We start from the raw sequence: 22,332 nt of genomic DNA, 5'->3' as shown, positions 1-22,332 counted from the left end.
CATAAGCTAATATATGTGACATCTAACTAATACCATTAGTACTGTTAATATTAAAATTATTTCTGCAAATCCACCCACCCACTCCCCCAGGCCCCCTCCTTTTGGTTCATTCCACGATCCTTGCCATCAAGTGTACACAAAATGCATTCAAACAAAAGTCCGCATTCACAGTTAGAATGTATGATCAAAACAATTTGCTTTGCTTTAAATCTGACTGATGACTAAAACGAACCAACCATACACAACATTTATAGGTAGAGAGGAAGACAACCACACCACGTTTAACACTTTTTCCATGTGCTCCTCAATGACTGGTATGATAGATTTGATAAATTTGTTGTTTCTCAAGTCTATGATTGTGTAAAGGTTTATTAGCATGTATGAAACATATAAAGAAAAATATATATTCAGTCTCTTAAAATTATCACTTGAAATTTATTAAATACCACGTTTCAACCATGAAGCTACATTCAAAATGTATTTACAAAATTGCTACATTATATTCTTGGAAGTTTTTCATTCTAGGTTTAACTGTTCATTTAATTAACGTTCTCCCATCACTTGATTAACATAAATTAAAGGTTGTGGTTGTAGTGTATAATAATGTCTCAGTGTTTTTATAAGATCTAGGGCCCTTCATTTAAAGTCCCCTATACCAAATGAATGGTATAGGATGTACACATGCCTTTTGAATGGATCAATACAGAGGTAAGCAAATGTCTGCTCATTTTCTGTTGCAGATGGGTAGCACAATCCACTGTGATCCTAATAAACAAAAACCGTAATGTTAACATAATTAATAAGGAATTCTGCATCTTTAATGATAATAATACCAAAGAAATAAGAGACATACATGAGCAGAAACTTTCAAGATTGTTGTGACCACAGTGATTTCTTTTGTTTCTTGATCCTTTTGAACACTGTAAAAGACATATGAAAGAGAATGTATCATATGACAACCAACCATACATTTGTTTGGGTATCATGGTAAAGACGTCATGTGTTAAAAACTTTTTTTTTTTTAGCATATCCTATATGATATTACTCCATTAAACATTTTTTAACATTAATGTATACTCAAGTTTACTTATTTTGGTCCCACATTCATGTAAAATGTTAAAATGGAACAAACATGTCTGTAAAATTTTTTACCTGACCAAGTCTTTGTACATAATTTTTGCTGTCTCAATATAGGGATCGATGACATCCTCACATTGGCAAAGTTCACCACCTAAGACCAAATGCTTGAACAGTCTAAACAAAAACTCCAGACGATCACTTGGACTTATTATATGATAGTTGTTAGAATCTTCTTCAAGCAAAAGCTGTCAGAGAGCATGCGAAACAACAGACGTTAAACAATCATTTTGATACCACTATGATCAGCCATGTTTGAGAGCATCATTGATAAAAGTAAATGATGTAACAATACATACCATCCTTAACTCATCAAAGTCTGGGTATATTTCATGATAACATCTGACAATGTGGCCAGATGTACGCACAATTCCATTTGAGTAAATTGGATTGAATATATCTACTGACACCTTTGTGCATGGAACAACTTCAACATTTACATGTGTGATGTCTCTACCTGTGAATGGTTAAAAAGCCATGAGCCATTATTAGCCTTCATGAAAGGAGATATAAACATAAAATGACATAAAACATTGTAAATGAATTCCAATAGCAATATGCCTTATCATCAGAAGTATTAACATACCCAGTGGTGTCCATGATCCAGCAGTATCAAGTGACTTTAAATTGTTCTTCACACATGGATCTTGAAAGAAAATCTGAAAAAAATAATAATACTAATAATAATGTTGACTGTTTAATGTTGCTGTGAAAAAGAAAGTTGAAGTTAATGTGTGAATATTTACCCAAGCAAAGTCATTGCTTTTATAAGACTGGAAAGATTGGTCAAAGTTGAAGGCCTGGATGTTAATTCGACCTAGCATGGACCTAAAAGACAAGGATGAATTTAAGAATTGGTAATTTACCAATTTTTGATAGAAAATGCAAGAACAATTAATCATGTAATCTTATGTAATTTTTATACTGATCATCTGATAAAATACCAGTAATGTGTAACTTAAGTAATCCACAACATTTTACATAATTTTACCCATTTTACTCAGTGAAATTTTCATCAGGAAACTACCTAAAGAATCTACATTGACATATCCGGTTGACATGCAAATAGGTAAGAAATCAAAACAGCTTTACAAGAATCTGTTCATTTGGGATTCCCCCTAAATTTTGTGGGGTTGATTTTGAAACATCTTATCTGTCTTTTAAACACATTAAATTGACTAATTAGGAGTGAATCATGTTTCCATTATGTTATTTTTTTAATATCAAAAAGGTCTTACAGATTTGCAGTGAAAAAAAATAAGCTGCAGATGTAAAATGGATATATTTTGCGAGACATCCATTTGATCAAGGGGGTTTTCTTTTTCTTTTTTCTATTTTTCATGGCATTGTTATTTGCTCTTCTCTTATTTGTTTGTGATTTGGATAGCAGCCATGTTTTATAAAGCATCACAAATCAATTCTAAATGGAAATTCAGTTCATGCTAATACAATTTGTATATTTCTAGTTAGTGTTTTATGGATGCAGAGACTTATACATCTTTTCATTTCAGAATCACAATCAGAATGAGTTTTAAAAATAAAAATAGACAATAAAATTAAGTAGAATACAGTACAGCAATAGAAATATAGTTTATATTCTTATATTCTATATATTTTATTTTCCAAATTCATCAGTTTTTCATTTCCAATGTCTTACATTTAAATTAATAAAATATTGTCGAGAATCACACACTGTAAGCAATTTTAAGCAGAAATATGTTAATGAGCACAAAATTAATGACGGGCCTCTTGTTCCACCTATACAGCATATTCTTACCATTTCATCAGGAGTCGTGATATCTTAGGATCTTGCTGTAACGTGAATTTTTTCGTAGAAAGCAAATTGAAGGTGAACGCTTGCTCAAATGAAAGTTTCTCTTCCGCCATGTTACCTGTTGTCCGCCGGTTACCATGACGACTGAAGACAGTCGCGCTCATCGCGCAAAATGGCCTGCTCGCTCCTACGATAACTGAAGATAATGGATAATGATGATGGAATCACTTTCAGAATGACTTTTCCAGCTAATGAACATTGAAACCCAGTAAGAGTCCATTAAAAATGCAGACAAGCATTTTTGTTAGAGTGCCGTGAAAAGGTATTTGTCCCCCTCTTGCTTTCTTAAATCGTTTTTTTATTATTTTATTTTTATTTTTATTTTTTATTTTTTGCATATTTGTCACACTTAAAAGATTCAGATAATAAAAAATGTTTATATTACACAAAAATAATGCAAAATGCAGTTTTTAAAATGGTGATTTCATTTATCAAGGGAAAAAAGCTGTCCAACCTGTTTGGCACTACCCGAGAAAGTAATTGTCCCTAAATAATGACTGGTTGTGTCACCCTTTGCAGCATCAACTGCAAACAAGCATTTGTGATAACCAGCAATGGTCTAGAGGAATTTTGTTTTCTTGAGTGATTCAGAGGTGAACTTGCTGGTGTGTTTGGGATCATTGTTCTGCTGCAGAACCCCAGTGTGCTTGAGCTTGAGGTCACAAACTGACGCCCGGACATTCTCCTTCAGGATTTTCTGATAAACTGCAGAATTCATGGTTCCATCAGTTATGGCAAGTCATCCAGGTCCTGAAGCTGAAGGGACATCTGACACCCTGAAGGGGTGGTGTTGGCGCAGTGGATAAGACACATGCCTTTGGTGTGAGAGACCTGGGTTCAAATCCACTGTAAAACACCAATGTGTCCCTGAGCGAGACACTTAACCCTAGTTGCTCCAGAGGCGTGCGACCTCTGACATATATAGCAATTATAAGTTGCTTTGGATAAAAGCGTCAGCTAAATGAATAAATGTAAATGAAGCTGCAAAGCAGCCCCAGACCATCACATTACCACCACCATGTTTGACTGTTGATATGATGTTCTTTTAATGAAATGCGTGTTAGTTTATACGCCAGAAGTAATGGGACACACACCTTCCAAAAAGTAAAAGTTTTGTCTCATTGGTCTTAGGGATAATCAAGATATTTTTTGGCAAATGTGAGATGAGCCTTTGTGTTCTTTTTGGTCAGCAGTGGCTTAACTCTTCCATGGATGCTGTTTTTGCCCAGTCTTGTTCTTCTTGTCTTTGTTGAATGAACACTGATTTTCATTGAGGCAAGTGAGGCCTGCAGTTCTTTAGATGTTGTTCTGAGTTCTTTTATGACCTCCCGGATGAGTTGTTGTTGCCACTGCTGGGAAGGTTCACCACTGTTCCAAGTTTTCTTCATTTGTGGATAATGGTTCTAACGTGGTTCACAGGAGTCCCAAAGCCTTAGAATTGGCTTTATAACCCTTGCCAGACTAATACATGTCAAATTTGTTTCACATTTGTTCTTGAATTTCTTTAGATGGTGGCATGATAGGTTGCTCTTTAAGCATATTTCAGTTTGTCAGACAATATCTATTTAAGTGATTTCTTGATTCAGCAGGTCTGGCAGTAATCAGGCCTGTGTTTGGCTAGTGAAATTTAACTCAACTTTCTAAACACATCTTTCATAATTTAGCAAGAGGGAGCAGTTAATTTTTCACTTAGGGCCAGGCAGGTTTGGACAGTTTTTTTTCCCTTAAATGAAATCATCATTTAAAAAATGCATTTTGTATTTACTTGCATTATCTTAAAAAACAAGAAGGGAGCAAAAAACTTTTCACCGCACTGTATTTTTCTTGGTGTGAATGGGTCGTAAGATGGGTTACTTTGTCATTACTAGTGCCATCCTCTAGATTCACAGCATTTCATTCTTCCATGTCCAGGATTTTCATGTGTTTCTGGAAGGAATGCATTTGTGTATGCTGCTCTGGGTCCCGCTGATTCCCACCTCAACAGAAAGAAGTGTCACATTTCAGCATCTGGTTTTCATAGCCAATACAGGATGTTGTCGGAGTACAATAAAACAAAAGTACTTTAGAATGAAACAGAATTGGTCTGGACACTTTTTGTTGAGGTGAGAACAGCTGTTTGTCGTTTTTGTGAGGTTTTCTTTCTTTCTTTTTTTTTCTTCTTCTTCTGAAGCAAAGAGGCAGTTCGGTCCACAAGAGAATGCTGGAGAAAACTGCCGTCTCATTGGAAGGAGCACATCTTCACACTTTCACATGTGGGACCGCTGCGTACACCAAAATGATCTGGACCACTTTATTTCTGCATCTTCTTGCATCATCAGCTGTGGTGAGTGTTGTAAACTTCTCCTTTCTGTAATTAATCTGTAATTAATGTTAATAAACCTTAAAGTTTTTATTTAGATTCTTGCAAAATATTTATCAGTATTTCATTCTTATCACAATAAAGTCAACATATGGTGCTTATATAAAAACTGGAAAAGGGTACATTTAAGTTAATGTTAAATAATCCTATAAATCATATTTACATTTTATTTTACAAATTCCTTATACTTTAAATGAATATTTTGTTGTATAATCCAACTTCTGAATATGTAATAATGTGTGGTATATTTTGTTTGTCTTAGAATAGCAGTACTAATCACAATGATCCTGCTATATTGACTGGGGAATCTGAGGATGCCTCTCTACAAGGCCAAAAAGAGCATTATCACAGAGACACAGACAAAGACAAATGCACTATGCCATGTGAAATGACTGCAAAGCTAATGCGTGATGAGAAACATTCCTTGTGTAGTAGGTTTTACATTTTTTTTGTGCACAGCACACAGTGCACCCTGTGCATATGCATATGTTACCCTGGACCACAAAACCATTCATATGAGTCTGAAATAAAGCTGAATAAATAAGTTTTCTATTGATGTATGATTTGTTAGGATAGGACAATATCTAGCTGAGATACAACTATTGCAAATATGCCAATTATGACTGGTTTTGTGGTCAAGGGTAACATATAAAAAAATGTACATACACTTTACATTTACTCTTTGTCACTTTTTTAAACTCACTGTGGTTCTCACAGAGTTTAATGCAGGTTGTTTGTCTTAGATAACCTCCAGCATACCATAGTGTCATATACAAGAAACACTAGGAAGTTGATCAGAGATCTCATTGATGAACAGCAGAAATCCTCAGAATTTCTATCAAGTCAGGTATTCAAAAATGTCCAAACTTTCAAACTGCATGTCCTCTTCTGCATTCTTCAACTCATTGGTTTGATGTCTTTTTCTAGATAACTGAGCTTATGGCCAAAGTAAACACACTCAGTTCAGATGTGCAGAGAAGCAACAGTGACATCTTTTCGGTAAAGCCCATGGAGTCCCACGGTGAGATATTTAACATGCTGTCAAACGTTTTGCAAAATATTTATTATTTACACATCCTTATAGTGAATTCCCTTTCATTCCACAGGGAAAGACTGTAGTGACATCCAAGAGACGCTAGGTGCCGTTTCTCCAAAAATCCCTAGTGGGATTTATATAATTCAGCCAGAAAACACAGATGTTTCCTTTGAGGAAAGTACATTCTTTTAGTTTTGTGTAAAAACTTCCAACCATAGTTATTTTAATCTGAAAGCAAATCAAACATGGTTTTAGGTTTACACATGATGAATTAAGTATCTTAACCTGGCCATCTAACAGGTGTTCTGTGAGATGGATTACATGGAGGGTGGATGGACAGTAATACAGAGACGGATGGATGGACTCACTGACTTCAAACAAATGTGGTCACAGTACTTGGATGGATTTGGACACTTACCAGGTAGGCTACAGTTAGTCAGTTAATGGGAAATTTCACCCAAAAATTTTAATTATGTCATTATTTATCCACCCTCGTTGTTCCAAACTTGTATAAGTTTCTTTCTTCTGTTGAATGCAAAAGAAGATTTTTATTTATTTTTAGAATGTTAGTAACCAAACAAGTAATCATTGACTTCCAAATTCTAGGGAAAAAATGGCTATCAGCAACTGTTTGGTTAACAACTTTATTCAAATTATCAACAGAAGAAAGAGACTCATACAGGTTTCAGTTACTGTATACAGTTAATGACTTTAAGACAAATAAAATGGGTATTGAATATATCTGTGTCTCTGAAGGTGAACACTGGTTGGGTTTGAGAAAAATCTTCAATATTGTCAATCAAAGAAACACACGCTTCCAGCTGCACGTGTCTCTGGTCTCGCAAGATGACACCCCCGCCTATGCTTCATATGACAATTTCTGGCTTGAAGACGAAACTAAATTCTTTGCAATACACCTTGGCAGATATGCTGGTAGTGCAGGTCAGCCAATAGCAAATATTATTCCTATAACACTGCTTTTTTCTTCAAAATTAGCATGGGAAATGCAAATAATGTCCACTTACTCCATGTGGGCCCGCTGATGATTAATTTATGAGTTGTACAGTCTAGAAACCTACTATCAGTTCCTCTTTCTGCAGGTGATGCTTTTCGAGGGTATGACCAAGAGCAGAATCAAGACACAGCCCCTTTCAGTACCTCTGACGTTGACAACGACGGTTGTTCTCCATTCTGCACTTTTGCTAATAAAGCTGTTGAGAGCTGCAGTGTGAACCAGAATAACACAGGATGGTGGTTTAATCAGTGTGGCAAGGCAAATCTGAATGGCTCACCACTGGATCAAGATCTCTCCACCCAGTCACATATGCACTGGGACACCTGGACCAAAAATGGCACACTTGTCAAAATCAAATCGGTGACTATGAAGATCAGAAGAGTTGAGATTCCGAATTTAAAATAAATCGCTGAAGCTTTGGAAGCTTTTGCATTAAAGTGGAACAACTTATCATCTGGAGTCACTAAAAACTTGCACTTTTGTCTGTGAGCTTTTCTAAAAAAGCAAAGAATTAACCTTTTGGCATTGTGATTAAGTCCACCATGTTTTTTAATCCTGGGTCAAGGCCCAAAATATTCATCATCTTTTTTTGTTATGAATAAAGGGAACTGTGTCATTACTAAAATGTTTTATTTACATGGAACCATGCTAAATTAAACCAAATAATTCAGTCTGAAAGAAACTGTCAAACTATCAACACGGGAAATTTCCAGGAATTCTCAATTGAATGTTTGCAAGAGATTTTACTCAAAGCCTGTTTTCGCCACTTTCAGAGTAAAAATAAAAATGGTAATTGTGAGATAGAGGTTAAAATAAAGCAATATAAAATAAAAATGTGTACAAATCTATCTTGAATATAAAATAAAACAAAGTAACACTGTAAGGTATGAATTCACAGAGGAATAAAGTCACATAATCCCATGAGGTCACAGTTAAGAGAAATGAAGTCATAAGAAGCCAAAGTCCTGAGAGTTAGGAAAGTTATTAGAGTTTACTGGAACTTACTCTAAAAGTGAAACTAAATACCAAAAAACCTAACTAAGAACTGAACTGAAACTATCACACATTGCTTCAAACCGAAACAGAAATGATCCTTTGATTTTTAACATGATATTGAAATTCTTTTTTGGTTTGAATACTTTGGACTACAGTTTCATGAAATGGCCCTAGCATTCCCTAAAATGTAACTGTCCATCATAATTCTACATGATGATTTAGATGGCCATCTCCTAAATCAGAGACAGGACCTTTAATCAAGTCATAACCTCTTTGATTTAAATCAAGCAGACAAGCAATGACAGTGAAGAGATAATAAGTGACTGATGGAGAAATACCATTTAACATTTTATTTATACTCTAAATATGGCTTTTAAAGAATCTTAATTTATTTGCACTCTTGGCAGAATTCAATTATGATAGAAGTTCAACAAGTCTGAATTACCATCAATAAGTAAAGCCCACCCTCATTTGAACAAGTATTAAGACCATCAGAGGACATGCAGTTGTCCAAAAATCCATAAAATGTGGGCAAAATTATGTCATGTTGGACTGAATAAGGAATCATTTTAACAACACAAATTTGTCCCCTGCCAGGTAATTTACTCATTTGAAAAATAGAAATAAAGACTAAACCATAAATTAATGTAACTATTAACTAACAGACTTGGTACAATAATGGAAACAAAACAAAATAATTTTAAATCGAAAATGAAATAAAAACCAACTAAATCAAAAACCCTGTATTAAACTATAACAACTTTGTTACGAGTAATAAAGTTGCAATTTCAAGATCCAATCACATTGCAACATAAAGAGTCACTTTGGGAGATTTAAAGTCATAATTACAGAAACAGTCGCAGTTGCATGATATAAATTCATATTGTTGGTTACACAGTAAAAACTGGTAATGTGCTCCTAAAAATATTTACTGAGCACTTTATTAGACTGCATTCATTAAGATTTATAAAAAAAGGTTTTATGATGTTCTGACAATAAAAAGCTTTTAGGTGACCAGGCACATTGAAATAAGGGTGCACAGCAGTGTCCCCATTGACGTGGGTGGCCTGTTGTTTGTCGTGATTCATTGGCTGGACAGAGATAATTAACACGCTTAAAACAAGCTGCATAGTGTGTGGGCCACTATTAGCATCGCTGTCCTTGGGTAAATATGTCAGTTGTTACGTGTATATGTTAAACCATCTGTACTATGTCTATTTACAGCAAAGAATCCTGCCAGATTTTGTCCTGCCAAAGACTAAACAAAAAGTCCAGTTCTGCTGAAGTGTTTTGTGAGCAGGACCTTGCCCTGGGTTTATGTGGGAGTCACTGTGAGATATTGGAGGGAAAAAAGGTTCAAACATTCACTGATGCTCCAGAAGGAAACCTGATGCATTAAGAACCGGGGGTGAAAATTTGTTTTCTGGGAAACATGCATGTATCTTCTGTTGCTTCCGAAAGGCAGTATTAAATGGGAAAAAAATAAATAAATTTGGACATCTTCATCCTGTTCAAAAGTTTTCTCTTAATGCATCTCTTAATGCATCTCTTAAAGGCTCTTAATGCATCGTGTTTCCTTCTGGAATATTTTAGGAAATATTCTGATATTTTGAGATATAAAGGATGTTTGATGAGCTGTAAGCTCTAATGAAAAAAAAGGTCTTAAAAAGTTTTTTAAATGTTTAACTTTACATGTAATGAATCTAGAATATATGAAAGTTTGCTTTTTGAAATGTTACAAAAAAATGAACATTTCATGAGATGCATATATGGTGCATCTTAAAATAGTACAATATTTTGAAAAAGTTCATTTTTTGTAACACAATATATCATTTATATTACATTATTTTTGCGTGGAATTTTGCGTTCACAGCAAATAACCTACAGACTTCATTGAAGTGATTCAATTTAGTCATGGAGTGTCACAGTTTAGATTTTTTGTATTAATACACAAAATTGATTAATATCTAAGTGATAAGCTTTTGTTCAAAAGTTTGTGGTTGGTAAGATGTTTTTGAAATAAATCTTTAATGATCAAGCAAGGCTGCATTTATTTGATGAAAAAGTAAAATCAGATATTGTAAAATATTATTACTATGTTTTCTACTGTAACATATTTTAAAATGTAACTTACTCCTGTGATGGGAATGCTAAATTTTCAGCAGTCATTACTAGAGTCTTCAGTGCCACATGATCCATTAATAAGAAAGAAATAAAGAAATAATTTTAAAATGCTGATTTGGTGCTCAATAAACATTTCTATCAATGTTGAAAACAGTTGTGCATTTATAACTTAAATTGAATTTAACATCCACTTGACTTAGTTTAGAAGGACATGACTATATTAACTTCATATATGTATAATACATATACATTGCTAGTAATGTGGGTACATGGAGGTTTGCTAGTCATAGCAAAGATCATTATATATTTAGCAAAATAAATAAATAAAATCTGAAAAAAAAATTATATATATAGATATATATATATATATAAGAAATAGTCTAAAAATAGTCACTCTGATAGTCATCATTATCAGGGCCTATCAACATGAGTATAGAAACAAGACAGTGGCTTCCCATGATCCACTGTGTGAGTTGCCTTTTGACCCATCGGTTTGGCTCACATACTCAGTTAAGACTTCTGAGGCAGAAGATACTGACCACTACAGCACGTACACATTTAGTCATGTGGGTATACTGTACACACACACACACACACACACACAGATGGGGGACTGTGGGAGAAAGAATGCCAGAGAGAAGAAAAATAAAGCAAATCAAAATTGTGATGCCGCCACTGATTGTACATTGACAATTGGTCAGTCTGGAATTCCATTGAAGCCCTTTCCCACAGTTTACAGAGAGCTGGGCGCTCGTAATGAACACACAGGAGGTTTATTGGGAAAGCTGAAACAGACCCAAAGGGATTCTATATCTGCACTCCGTCACTGGGTTTTGATTTTGGAAGCTGAAAGCAGATTTTAAATCACCGTTCCTACAAACAGAGAGGAATGTAAAGTAAACATATTTTGAAAGGTGAGGGAGCTGCATGAGACATTTCTACGATTTCTTCAATGTTTCTTCAAATTGAAAATGTTTCTAATCAGTGGATTCTGTTATCTGTCTAATGATGAAATCAGGACTAAACACTTTAAGCTTAATTGAGTTTGATCAAATAAAACATTTTTTGATTTCGTAAACCAGCATGAAGATTGTTATATTTCTAATTTATTGCCAATGAGTGGAAAAGAACATTCAGAATTCCTCTGTGCTCTGCACTACGTCTCAAGACTTAACTGGGAACATAACAAAGGATTGTAGAAGATGGTGACTTGCCAGTGTGTAGCGCACACTCAATCACTCACAGCTGGATGTTTGGATAACAGGATGTGTTAGCTTTGCTGTATTCACATTTCGGACGTGAACTGCCTCAGTTGGAAGCATGAATCAAAGGAGACCTGTTCTGGAGGATGGAAATCATTCAAAGTATCACACAATTGAAAAGAGGAACAGAAGTAAAGACAATCTACTGATGAACGAAGACGTTGGAGAGGACTGTTATGGCAGTCATGGACACTACCATGGGTGAGTTGGTCAAGTTTTTGTATGTTTATTTGCCATTGCCTTCTAAGATAATATATCGTTCAATGTCCTGACTTTAAACTGTTACGAAGATTTAATATGTATTATTCAAAAACATTTTTTCAAAAAATGTTAACTTGAAAAAAAAAAGAAAAACATTATATTTTTTAAATACATAATTTGTTTAGGCAACATTAGATATAAATATTAATATATATTAATATCTATTGTGATAATATTATATTTATTAATACGGTAATATAACATTAATTTAATATGCTTACATTTTATTTTATAGATTAGTAACTTAAGTTTTATATAAAATATTTATATATTTGATTTGAAATAAATATACATCAATAAAAATACAATATGCATATACTGAATATACTGTGTATACTATAATTTATTATGAAAGATGGCAGTGCAAACTTTGGAAGATTGGTAATTGGTGTGTAATTGGTAAAGTGGTGTGAATAGCTAAAAACATTTTATGAAATAGAGGCCACAGTACACGTTTTTGATCTGTTTTAATTATAGTGAGAACCTGGCCAGACAGGCATTACCCAAGAGCAGAAGGCAGGCAGTGCGAGGGGCAGCCTACATGTTTAATGCCCACCCCAACAGCCTAACCCCAGTAGAGGAACGTTTCCTTGATGCAGCAGAGTATGGAAACATACCCGAGGTGCGCCGAATGCTTGAGGAGATCCCTGAGCTGGACGTTAACTGTGTGGACTACATGGGCCAGAATGCATTGCAGTTGGCGGTGGCAAACGAGCACTTAGAAGTAATAGAACTCTTGTTGAAGAAAGACAACCTGTCGCGTATTGGGGATGCACTTTTGTTGGCCATCAGCAAAGGATACACCAGGATTGTTGAGGCCATTTTGAGCCACAAAGCTTTCGCCGACTCCAAGAGACTCACAGCGAGCCCTAGTCAGGCTCCAATGCACGATGACTTTTTTGCGTACGACGAAGATGGCACTCGCTTTTCTCATGACGTCACTCCAATCATTTTAGCATCTCATTGTCACGAATACGAAATCGTGCACATTCTTCTGAGAATGGGTGCTTGCATTGAGCAGCCACACGACTACTTTTGTGCCTGCAACACCTGCAATTATCATCAAAAGTATGATTCTTTCTCCCACTCCCGCTCGCGTATCAATGCGTACAGGGGATTGGCCAGTCCAGCGTACCTCTCTCTGTCCAATGAGGATCCTGTGTTGGCAGCCCTGGAGCTCAGCAATGAGCTGGCTTCCTTGGCCAATATTGAAAAAGAATTTAAGGTACACCAATTAAGTCCAAGTGGCAACCAGACCTGTTTGGCATTTAAAAGGATAGTTCACTCAAACATGAAAGTCATGCGATTTTATTACAAACCAGAAGAATGTACTGGCCAATGTTTTCCAAGTAAATAAGTTGAAAGTGAACACTAGTTTACACATTTCACATTTATTCATACACAATTTTTTTTTCTTGTGTAAGCAGACTGATATATATATATATATATATATATATATATGTGTGTGTGTGTGTGTGTGTACCACTGTATTGGTTACCAGTAGACGTGCTGCTTCTTTGAACACATAAAAGTGCATGTGAGGAATGACAACTAAGTAGAAGAAAGGAATATAAGTGAATTAACCAATTATATTTGTTAATCACACAAATCAATTATATAATGTCATAGGCCATGGAATATAGCCCATAAATTATTTCATAATTTACTGTCAGTTTGAAACTCACCAACCGGTACATTCTTCAGTACTTCTCTTTTTGTGCAAGAAGAATTTTTTTACAGAATTTTCACTTGGGTTGAACTATTCCTTTAAATATGTAAAAAGATTGCATGTTTTTTGTAATGATTATCTTCCTCAGAATGAATATAGGAAACTTTCTATGCAATGCAAAGACTTTGTTGTGGGGCTTCTGGACCTGTGTCGGAGTACAGAGGAAGTGGAAGCCATTCTGAATGGTGAAGAGGATGAAACTTTAGAAGTGCCTGGACGACCAAGTTTCATTCGCTTACAACTCGCAATAAAGTATGAACTGAAGAAGGTAAGTACAAAAAACAGAAATCTCACAATCTCCTTTCACATCCCTGTTGAAAACCCAGCATATGCTGGTTAGGTGTGTTTTGAAGCATGAATGGCAGCTGGTTTAAGTTGGCCTGAAGCTGGTTCTGAGCTGGTTATGAGCAGAAGCTAGTTGCTCATCCAGGACCAGCTCATAAAGGTACCAACTAAGGGCCAGCTTAACCCAGCTGCCATACTTCAGAACATACCTAACCAACATATGCTGTTTTTTCACACAGGGATTCTATCTCAATATGATTCTTTTAATTGATTTGTCCCAAACAGTTTGTTGCCCATCCTAACTGTCAACAACAGCTCTTATCAATATGGTACGAAAACCTGCCCGGACTCAGGCAACAAAAAACCGCTATTAAGCTCCTGGTGGTTTTAGGTGTTGCAATCGGACTTCCCTTTTTAGCAATGGTGTATTGGGTGGCACCATGCAGCAAGGTAAGTACGTTCACACAAAGGTATGCTGTTTACTAACACTGGCAAAAAACAGATGTATCATTCAATGAAATCTTTGCTCAGTAAGACTGTTCCCATGGTTGTAAATTATACCAGTGCTTAAAATATCCACCATATCCTATGAGTCACAGTAATGCTGATAAGCATATCAGGCTGATAAGCAGTAATGTACAAATATACAGGGCCCGGTTCCCCGATAACATTCACTCTTAGCGCGCTAAGAAGACATCGAAAGATATATCTTACCAAAGTTGTTGATGTTTCTAAGTGTGTTCCCCGAAGTGTCCCTTAGGAAGCTTCTTAGCACGCTGCCTCTTACGTCTGACGTTACAAGAGTGCTGTCCAAAGTCAGGGTGCTGAATTAGTTGGCATCGATTGCTCATGAATCGATTTTCCACTTTACGCGAAGGTGCATTACAGCGTTAAGAAAGACAACACGTTCTATGCAAATGAAACATTCCTCAAATTATTACAGTAACATTTATTTTAACATAGTTTAAGTTATCAGTAAAATATAGACTATAAATTAAATTATCAAAAGGGTCAGTAATGTTCACATGATATGTTGTGACGGTAAGACAAACCGGGTATCCCTCGCTAATCATCCATCCCGTTGTGCCACTTGTGCCGCTTCTTGACATGGGTTTAACGACTTATAAAAATTATATAATACACTTTTATATTAATGGCAAGGTACTTTACAATTAGAATTGATTGGCAAGCAGCTGCAGTTACTTCTGTTTAATGCGGTATTGATTGCAATTGGTTTATGTTTTTAATAAAAAGCAACCTATCTACAATGAACAGAGAGAGAGAGAGAGAGAGAGAGAGAGTTAGATACAAAATATGCTGGGGAAGCAACGTAAAAAAGGGCACCAAGCCTCTCGTCAGAGGAACTTGAAGTGTTGCTGACCTTGCCACCAGGTCAGATATCACACCCCTATGGTCCACTATAACCTGCACATTTATGGCCGCGTCTTCCTTTCGCGATAAGTAGCCTACGCCTGATCATTCACTGATGGATTGGCGATAGGGATGAGTGCCATCCACCAGGATGCAATCCCCGGCATGGCGCAGAAGGCCGTTGGTGACAGTGTGGACGCACTTCCACACAGACGTCTTGATTAGGCTGTAGCCCTGTCCCACGACCTCGATGAATCTCTCTGTAACAAAAAAAAAAAAAGGAAAAAATTTTTTAAAAAAAGTAGCGCTGGGCTTCAGGGCTTAAAGCAGAATTCCGCCGCGTTAGCCTGGCCAGCGCAGGTCTGGGAAGGTCCAGCTGCTCCACAATGAGTTGTCTTTGGAGGGGATTTTTTTTAATATAGCCACGTCAGGCAAAATGTCAAAAGGGCTTAAGTTTTGCCGAATAAAAAAACTGACATGGACTAAACGGCTCCAAGTCCGGCTCCGTCTTTGATTCAATACAAGAACACGTTGGATCGATAGTTGGTCGCTTACTGGACACCACCATGATTACCCATTTAAAGATCTTAGCAATTTAGAGCCAAATTGTTTGCCAGATTTTAATTATCAAAAAAATGATTGCCAATTCGCTTTAATTACATTATGAAAAAGCCTAGGCTAATTACCACCTTATTAGTTCTGTAACCACATAAAGTCAACTTCATAAATAGACCTGTATCCATTGCGAACATAATTTATTATGAGTCTTAAAAAATAACAGAAAATCATTGTTGAGCCACAAAATTGTCAACATACCATAGTTTGACTTGTACTTCGCTGCGCTGGTTTCTAAAGACTGCTGCACAGTAGCGTCATGAGCTCAAATAACGCTAAGAGAGAGCTACGAATGGTCCAGACCAACCTTACGAAAGTATGACTTACAGAAGATATACTTAGCGTACGAACGTTTCGGGAGCCGTGCCATAAGGTTAAGAGAGAGGTTAAGGAATAGGTTAAGAACTACTTAGCGATAAGAACGTTTTGGGGAACCGGGCCCAGGTCCTTCTCAAAACATTTGCATATTGTGATAAAAGTTCATTATTTTCCATAATGTAATGATAAAAATTAAACTTTCATAAATTTTAGATTCATTGCACACCAACTGAAATATTTCAGGTCTTTTATTGTTTTAATACTGATGATTTTGGCATACAGCTCATGAAAACCCAAAATTCTCAAAAAATTAGCATATCATGAAAAGGTTCTCTAAACGAGCTATTAACCTAATCATCTGAATCAACTAATTAACTCTAAACACCTGCAAAAGATTCCTGAGGCTTTTAAAAACTGCCAGCCTGGTTCATTACTCAAAACTGCAATCATGGGTAAGACTGCCGACCTGACTGCTGTCCAGAAGGCCATCATTGACACCCTCAAGCGAGAGGGTAAGACACATAAAGAAATTTCTGAACGAATAGGCTGTTCCCAGAGTGCTGTATCAAGGCACCTCAGTGGGAAGTCTGTGGGAAGGAAAAAGTGTGGCAAAAAACGCTGCACAACGAGAAGAGGTGACCAGACCCTGAGGAAGATTGTGGACAAGGACCGATTCCAGACCTTGGGGGACCTGTGGAAGCAGTGGACTGAGTCTGGACTAGAAACATCCAGAGCCACCGTGCACAGGCGTGTGCAGGAAATGGGCTACAGAGAAGCAGCACTAGACTGTTGCTCAGTGGTCCAAAGTACTTTTTTCGGATGAAAGCAAATTTTGCATGTCATTCGGAAATCAAGGTGCCAGAGTCTGGAGGAAGACTGGGGAGAAGGAAATGCCAAAATGCCTGAAGTCCAGTGTCAAGTACCCACAGTCAGTGATGGTCTGGGGTGCCATGTCAGCTGCTGGTGTTGGTCCACTGTGTTTTATCAAGGGCAGGGTCAATGCAGCTAGCTATCAGGAGATTTTGGAGCACTTCATGCTTCCATCTGCTGAAAAGCTTTATGGAGATGAAGATTTCGTTTTTCAGCACGACCTGGCACCTGCTCACAGTGCCAAAACCACTGGTAAATGGTTTATTGACCATGGTATTACTGTGCTCAATTGGCCTGCCAACTCTCCTGACCTGAACCCCATAGAGAATCTGTGGGATATTGTGAAGAGAAAGTTGAGAGACGCAAGACCCAACACTCTGGATGAGCTTAAGGCCGCTATCGAAGCATCCTGGGCCTCAAAAACACCTCAGCAGTGCCACAGGCTGATTGCCTCCATGCCACGCTGCATTGAAGCAGTCATTTCTGCAAAAGGATTCCAGACCAAGTATTGAGTGCATAACTGAACATAATTATTTGAAGATTGACTTTTTTTGTATTAAAAACACTTTTCTTTTATTGGTCGGATGAAATATGCTAATTTTTTGAGATAGGAATTTTGGGTTTTCATGAGCTTTATGCCAAAATCATCAGTATTAAAACAATAAAAGACCTGAAATATTTCAGTTGGTGTGCAATGAATCTAAAATATATGAAAGTTTAATTTTTATCATTACATTATGAAAAAAAATGAACTTTTATCACAATATGCTAATTTTTTGAGAAGGACCTGTACAATAGAAGAATGTTTCCACAGCACATGAAATCTTAGGTAAATTACACCACAATCAGTAAAAAATTCTGTTACCAACAGATGGGAAAGATCATGCGTGGCCCTTTCCTTAAGTTTGTGGCACATGCGGCCTCCTTCACTATTTTCCTTGGCCTTTTGGTCATGAACGCTGCAGACCGCTTCGATGGGACAAAGCTGCTTCCAAATATGACAATTCATGACTATCCGACACAGCTGTTTCGTATGAAAACAACTCCCTTTACATGGATGGAAATGCTCATCATTTCCTGGGTCATAGGTTTGTTTCTGACTGATTTTTAACTTGTCAAAATTTACTACTCTAATACAATCTGTATTTAGAGAACAAAATGTACAGTTCATTTGCATGTCCCAAGACAAACTGCATGTTGCAACATCCATTTCTGTGTTTTAATGTCCTTTGCTCAGGGATGATTTGGGCAGAGTGCAAGGAGATCTGGTCACAAGGTCCAAGAGAATATCTGCTTGAGCCATGGAATTTGCTAGACTTTGGAATGTTGGCCATTTTTGTGGCATCCTTCATCTCGAGGATAATGGCTTTCTGGCATGCATCTGTTGCACAATGCTATGTTGATGAGCACTACACTGATTTAACCAATGTAACTTTGCCTTTTGAGGTGGGATACTTCCAGTTGGGTGAGTGATTGTCCAGTCAAGTTAGGAAAAATTTTGTAATGCTAAATTACAAATCAACCTGTCTAGCTAAATGTATTTTATGTTCCAGCTCGGATCTACTGGTTCCCCTCTGATCCTCAGTTAGTTTCTGAGGGCTTGTATGCCATTGCAGTGGTCCTGAGCTTTTCTCGAATTGCGTACATCCTGCCAGCAAATGAGAGCTTTGGACCACTGCAGATATCTTTGGGGCGAACTGTGAAGGACATCTTCAAGTTCATGGTTATCTTCATTTTAGTCTTCCTGGCCTTCATGATTGGAATGTTCAACCTCTACTCATATTATCGGGGCGCTAAACAGAATGAAGCTTTCACAACGTGAGTAGAAATACAATCTTTGTGATTTTGCCCTTTAAAGGCAGGGAAGTTGATTTCAGAAAGCCTAGTAATAGCAAGCTAGCTCACACCCTCCCTGCTCAGATCCTAACCAGTGACACGATAAGAGATGGCGCCGGTGGAGGATTCATTGCAACACTGTCAGATTACCTCATGTCTCATTCACTGGTGTGAAAACATTACAGTAAAAAGCACATACAGTAGTATTACAATAACAACGCCTTCCATTCCCGCTCAGTCTGCAACAGCGTAATGGACCATGCTGATGACATATAATGTATAATTATCATTTACTACTCTTATAATAAGGGAAAAATACAAATTTTTTTAACAGTAGTTTGAATACATAGTAAATTGATCCATGAACATGTCGTAGTTGGCAAAATAAATGCACTTCTTATGAGAAAAGGTTCTAAAATTTAACCTCCGTCAGTAAATATATATCTTCTCCCTATTTCTCTGTAGTGTAGAGGAAAGCTTCAAAACATTATTTTGGGCAATATTTGGCCTTTCTGAAGTCAAATCAGTAGTCGTGAACAATGGACACAAGTTCATTGAGAACACTGGCTATGTTCTCTATGGAGTTTACAATGTCACAGTGGTCATCGTCCTACTCAACATGCTCATTGCTATGATCAACAGTTCCTTTCAGGAGATTGAGGTACTTGATGTCTTCTTAGTAATTGTCTTGATATTTCTTTTGAAGAGCTGCTGACATGATAAATCTGCTAACATGAAATCTGTAAATCTGTATTTAAGACTTTGTGCTGATGACGCACACCAGTGTAGAGTTTTTGCATATTATGAAAAAAAAAAAACGACATTATGTCCTCAAAATGGGCTAATTAGTTTGACTGCTTAATTAGTTTTAATTGAACTAAACCATTTTCTTTCACATTTCGTACCTCTGCATCTCTATATTTATTAATTTCTTTAAGTATTCAAAACATTAGGGTTTTCTTTTCTTTCATGCAGGATGATGCAGATGTGGAGTGGAAGTTTGCCCGGGCCAAGCTTTGGTTCACCTACTTTGAGGAAGGCCGGACTCTCCCTGTGCCTTTTAACTTGGTTCCCAGTCCCAAATCTGTTCTGGGTCTAGTTATGGGAGCTAAGAGTCTTTTGCAGGAGCTTTTCAACAGACACAGAGCCATTGTGAAGGGGTCTGAGCTCAGTGAGGTAAGGAAAATACCCTCTAATTCTACATTATAGTAAGAATATTCAGTGTGGCACTCATAATAAATGAATCCATTTATATTGCTCTTTTGATTTGTTGGATTGTAATTCAGTTGGGACAGAGCAAAACTTGCCAGGACAAATCTCTTCCTAGCTCCACTCGATATCAGGCATGTTAACTTCCATTTTTTTTTTGGTATATTATTTTATTATGGTTCATAATTGCTTGTTTGCAATTTGACATAGAATTTACTGCATTTAATCTGTACAGAAAATTATGAAGCGTCTTGTTAAGCGATATATCATCAAAGCTCAAAAGGACAAAGAATGTGATGAAGTCAATGAAGGTGAGTGGATTTAAGCTTTCATAAAAGGAATAATTGACAAAATATATATGGTACAATAGAGTGGTGACCAAAATTTTAGAACACCAGATAGATCTGAAAATATTGACCTTTTTGCCTCCAAAACGTGATTTCATTTCATAATGTTCATGACACATGAAGATGGTTGTTATGAGCACAACAAATATCAGAGTTGTACTGTTTTTATAAAATGTTAAATTTAATATTTGGTGTGTCCAACTTTTGCAGCAATAGTAGCAGCACATTTCTCTTGCATAGTGTCAGTATATTTCCTGAGAACTTCAACACTAATGTTATCCCATGCCTTCTGCAACTCAAGCCAAAGGCTTTTCTTTGAATGTACAATACATCCGTCCAGTATATATTTTCCAACTCGCCCCAAATTAGCTCGATGGGGTTGAGGTCCAGACTTTGAGGGGGCCATTCCATCAGTTTCAATATTCCAGCAATATTTCAAGATCCCTTTTATAGCAGGTATTTTTCACAGTTCATTTTATGGGTATTGTAATGACCAATTCAACAAAAACAACTGACACAATCTTAAATATTCCAAGTGCCACCACTATATATATTTTCAGAGTCATGTTAAAAAATAACAAATAAAAATTCCATTGTGTGTCCGACTGAATAAATAAAAGCAAAGGGTATGAAACAGCACAATTGTAACTAAATAATGAATTTTAGGGTGAAATATGTCTTTTTCATATTTCACATATTTCATATGTATAGCTGGAATATACTCAAATACATTTTTATTATTAATATATTGGTTACACTTTATTTTAAGGTGTCCTTGTTATAGTGTACTTATTCATTTTACATTACTTATTCAACTACATCATGTTGATTAGGATTTGGTTTATGGTTACTTGCACGCAATTATGCATAATTATTTTGTTATTGTAATAGTAAGTACTATAAATGTAATGTGTAACAAGGACACCTTAAAATGAAGTTTCACCAGTATATTTCATATAACTCAGACATAAGGCTGCTGTGTTACAGGTGAACTGAAGGAGATTAAGCAAGACATTTCAAGCCTTCGCTATGAGCTGCTGGAGGAAAAGTCACACAACATGGAGGAGCTGGCAATGCTAGTGAGGGCACTTGAAAAAAATCTCTCTCAGGACTGCTTGAAACTAAAATCTCATTAAAGAAGCCAGGCCACTGCGTTTTATTTTACAGAAGCATATAATCAACAATTTATCAAGCAAGAATTTGCACTAGGATTACATGTGGTTTCAAATGCTTCTCTGCCTTGGCCTGCTGGGTTAAAACACACACACACACACACACAAACGTGGAAAAATGCTAAACCTACAGCTTTAAAGAAGGTAATATTGCTAGGTGAACACTTTTCTGTTGCTGGAAATGAGCTTTTCTGATGTTTATTGTAAAGTGTCTTTGAGCTCTGGAAAGATGCTATATAAGTAAAACCTATTATAATTATTATTTAACGTCAAATGTCATGATCACATTATCATATATCATGCCTCAATTAGGCCTACATAAAGTTCTGCTCGAACACAGGTTAAGAAATATATATATATATATATATTTTTGTACTTTCAACAGCCTGCTTTTTTCAGCATGTCAAATTATTTTTTCCACAGGCGCTCTTTATGTAACATGCTTAATTTCTCCATTTTGTAACAAGAGAAGTTTTGTTAAAAATGTTGAAGATAAATAAGAGGAACTTATAAAGTTTCAGTCACAGTGTTTGAAATCCCTCACAAAACGGAAAAA

At 36.3% G+C, this 22,332-nt stretch overlaps 3 protein-coding genes across 3 annotated transcripts; 2 read left to right on the top strand and 1 right to left on the bottom strand.

Moving 5' to 3' along the window:
* Positions 1-364: 364 nt before the first annotated feature.
* On the bottom strand, positions 365-3,076 carry cfap300 (cilia and flagella associated protein 300). The gene is made up of 7 exons (XM_059525580.1): positions 2,915-3,076; positions 1,884-1,965; positions 1,724-1,796; positions 1,437-1,594; positions 1,153-1,325; positions 854-920; positions 365-765 (listed from the first exon to the last, which is right to left on the bottom strand). Exons 1-7 carry the CDS (start codon positions 3,073-3,075, stop codon positions 637-639), a joined length of 843 nt encoding a protein of 280 aa, XP_059381563.1. The 5' UTR covers position 3,076; the 3' UTR covers positions 365-636.
* Positions 3,077-4,965: 1,889 nt separating this feature from the next.
* On the top strand, positions 4,966-8,006 carry angptl5 (angiopoietin-like 5). The gene is made up of 9 exons (XM_059525579.1): positions 4,966-5,073; positions 5,142-5,308; positions 5,604-5,761; positions 6,074-6,177; positions 6,258-6,351; positions 6,437-6,541; positions 6,668-6,787; positions 7,123-7,308; positions 7,467-8,006. Exons 2-9 carry the CDS (start codon positions 5,169-5,171, stop codon positions 7,784-7,786), a joined length of 1,227 nt encoding a protein of 408 aa, XP_059381562.1. The 5' UTR covers positions 4,966-5,073; positions 5,142-5,168; the 3' UTR covers positions 7,787-8,006.
* Positions 8,007-11,408: 3,402 nt separating this feature from the next.
* LOC132117210 (short transient receptor potential channel 6-like) lies at positions 11,409-22,118 on the top strand. The gene is made up of 12 exons (XM_059526337.1): positions 11,409-11,964; positions 12,502-13,249; positions 13,842-14,021; positions 14,324-14,488; positions 18,084-18,300; positions 18,450-18,677; positions 18,766-19,030; positions 19,514-19,709; positions 20,024-20,224; positions 20,335-20,391; positions 20,493-20,568; positions 21,592-22,118. Exons 1-12 carry the CDS (start codon positions 11,822-11,824, stop codon positions 21,738-21,740), a joined length of 2,625 nt encoding a protein of 874 aa, XP_059382320.1. The 5' UTR covers positions 11,409-11,821; the 3' UTR covers positions 21,741-22,118.
* Positions 22,119-22,332: the final 214 nt, after the last annotated feature.

This window comes from Carassius carassius, chromosome 36 (assembly GCF_963082965.1).
Source record: "Carassius carassius chromosome 36, fCarCar2.1, whole genome shotgun sequence".
NCBI lineage: Eukaryota > Metazoa > Chordata > Actinopteri > Cypriniformes > Cyprinidae > Carassius > Carassius carassius.
This window is presented reverse-complemented; position numbering and strand designations above follow the sequence as displayed.

Coding starts and splice junctions, on each gene's coding strand:
- cfap300 (XM_059525580.1), bottom strand. CDS start 3,075: ATGAGCGCGACTGTCTTCAGTCGTCATGGTAACCGGCGGACAACAGGT. Junction 1,326..1,436: donor ACTTTGATGAGTTAAGGATG/GTATGTATTGTT, acceptor GCTCTCTGACAG/CTTTTGCTTGAAGAAGATTC. Junction 921..1,152: donor ATGTACAAAGACTTGGTCAG/GTAAAAAATTTT, acceptor TGTCTTTTACAG/TGTTCAAAAGGATCAAGAAA.
- LOC132117210 (XM_059526337.1), top strand. CDS start 11,822: ATGAATCAAAGGAGACCTGTTCTGGAGGATGGAAATCATTCAAAGTAT. Junction 13,250..13,841: donor ATATTGAAAAAGAATTTAAG/GTACACCAATTA, acceptor TATCTTCCTCAG/AATGAATATAGGAAACTTTC. Junction 19,710..20,023: donor GTTCCTTTCAGGAGATTGAG/GTACTTGATGTC, acceptor TCTTTCATGCAG/GATGATGCAGATGTGGAGTG.
- angptl5 (XM_059525579.1), top strand. CDS start 5,169: ATGCTGGAGAAAACTGCCGTCTCATTGGAAGGAGCACATCTTCACACT. Junction 6,542..6,667: donor CACAGATGTTTCCTTTGAGG/AAAGTACATTCT, acceptor CCATCTAACAGG/TGTTCTGTGAGATGGATTAC. Junction 7,309..7,466: donor CAGATATGCTGGTAGTGCAG/GTCAGCCAATAG, acceptor CTCTTTCTGCAG/GTGATGCTTTTCGAGGGTAT.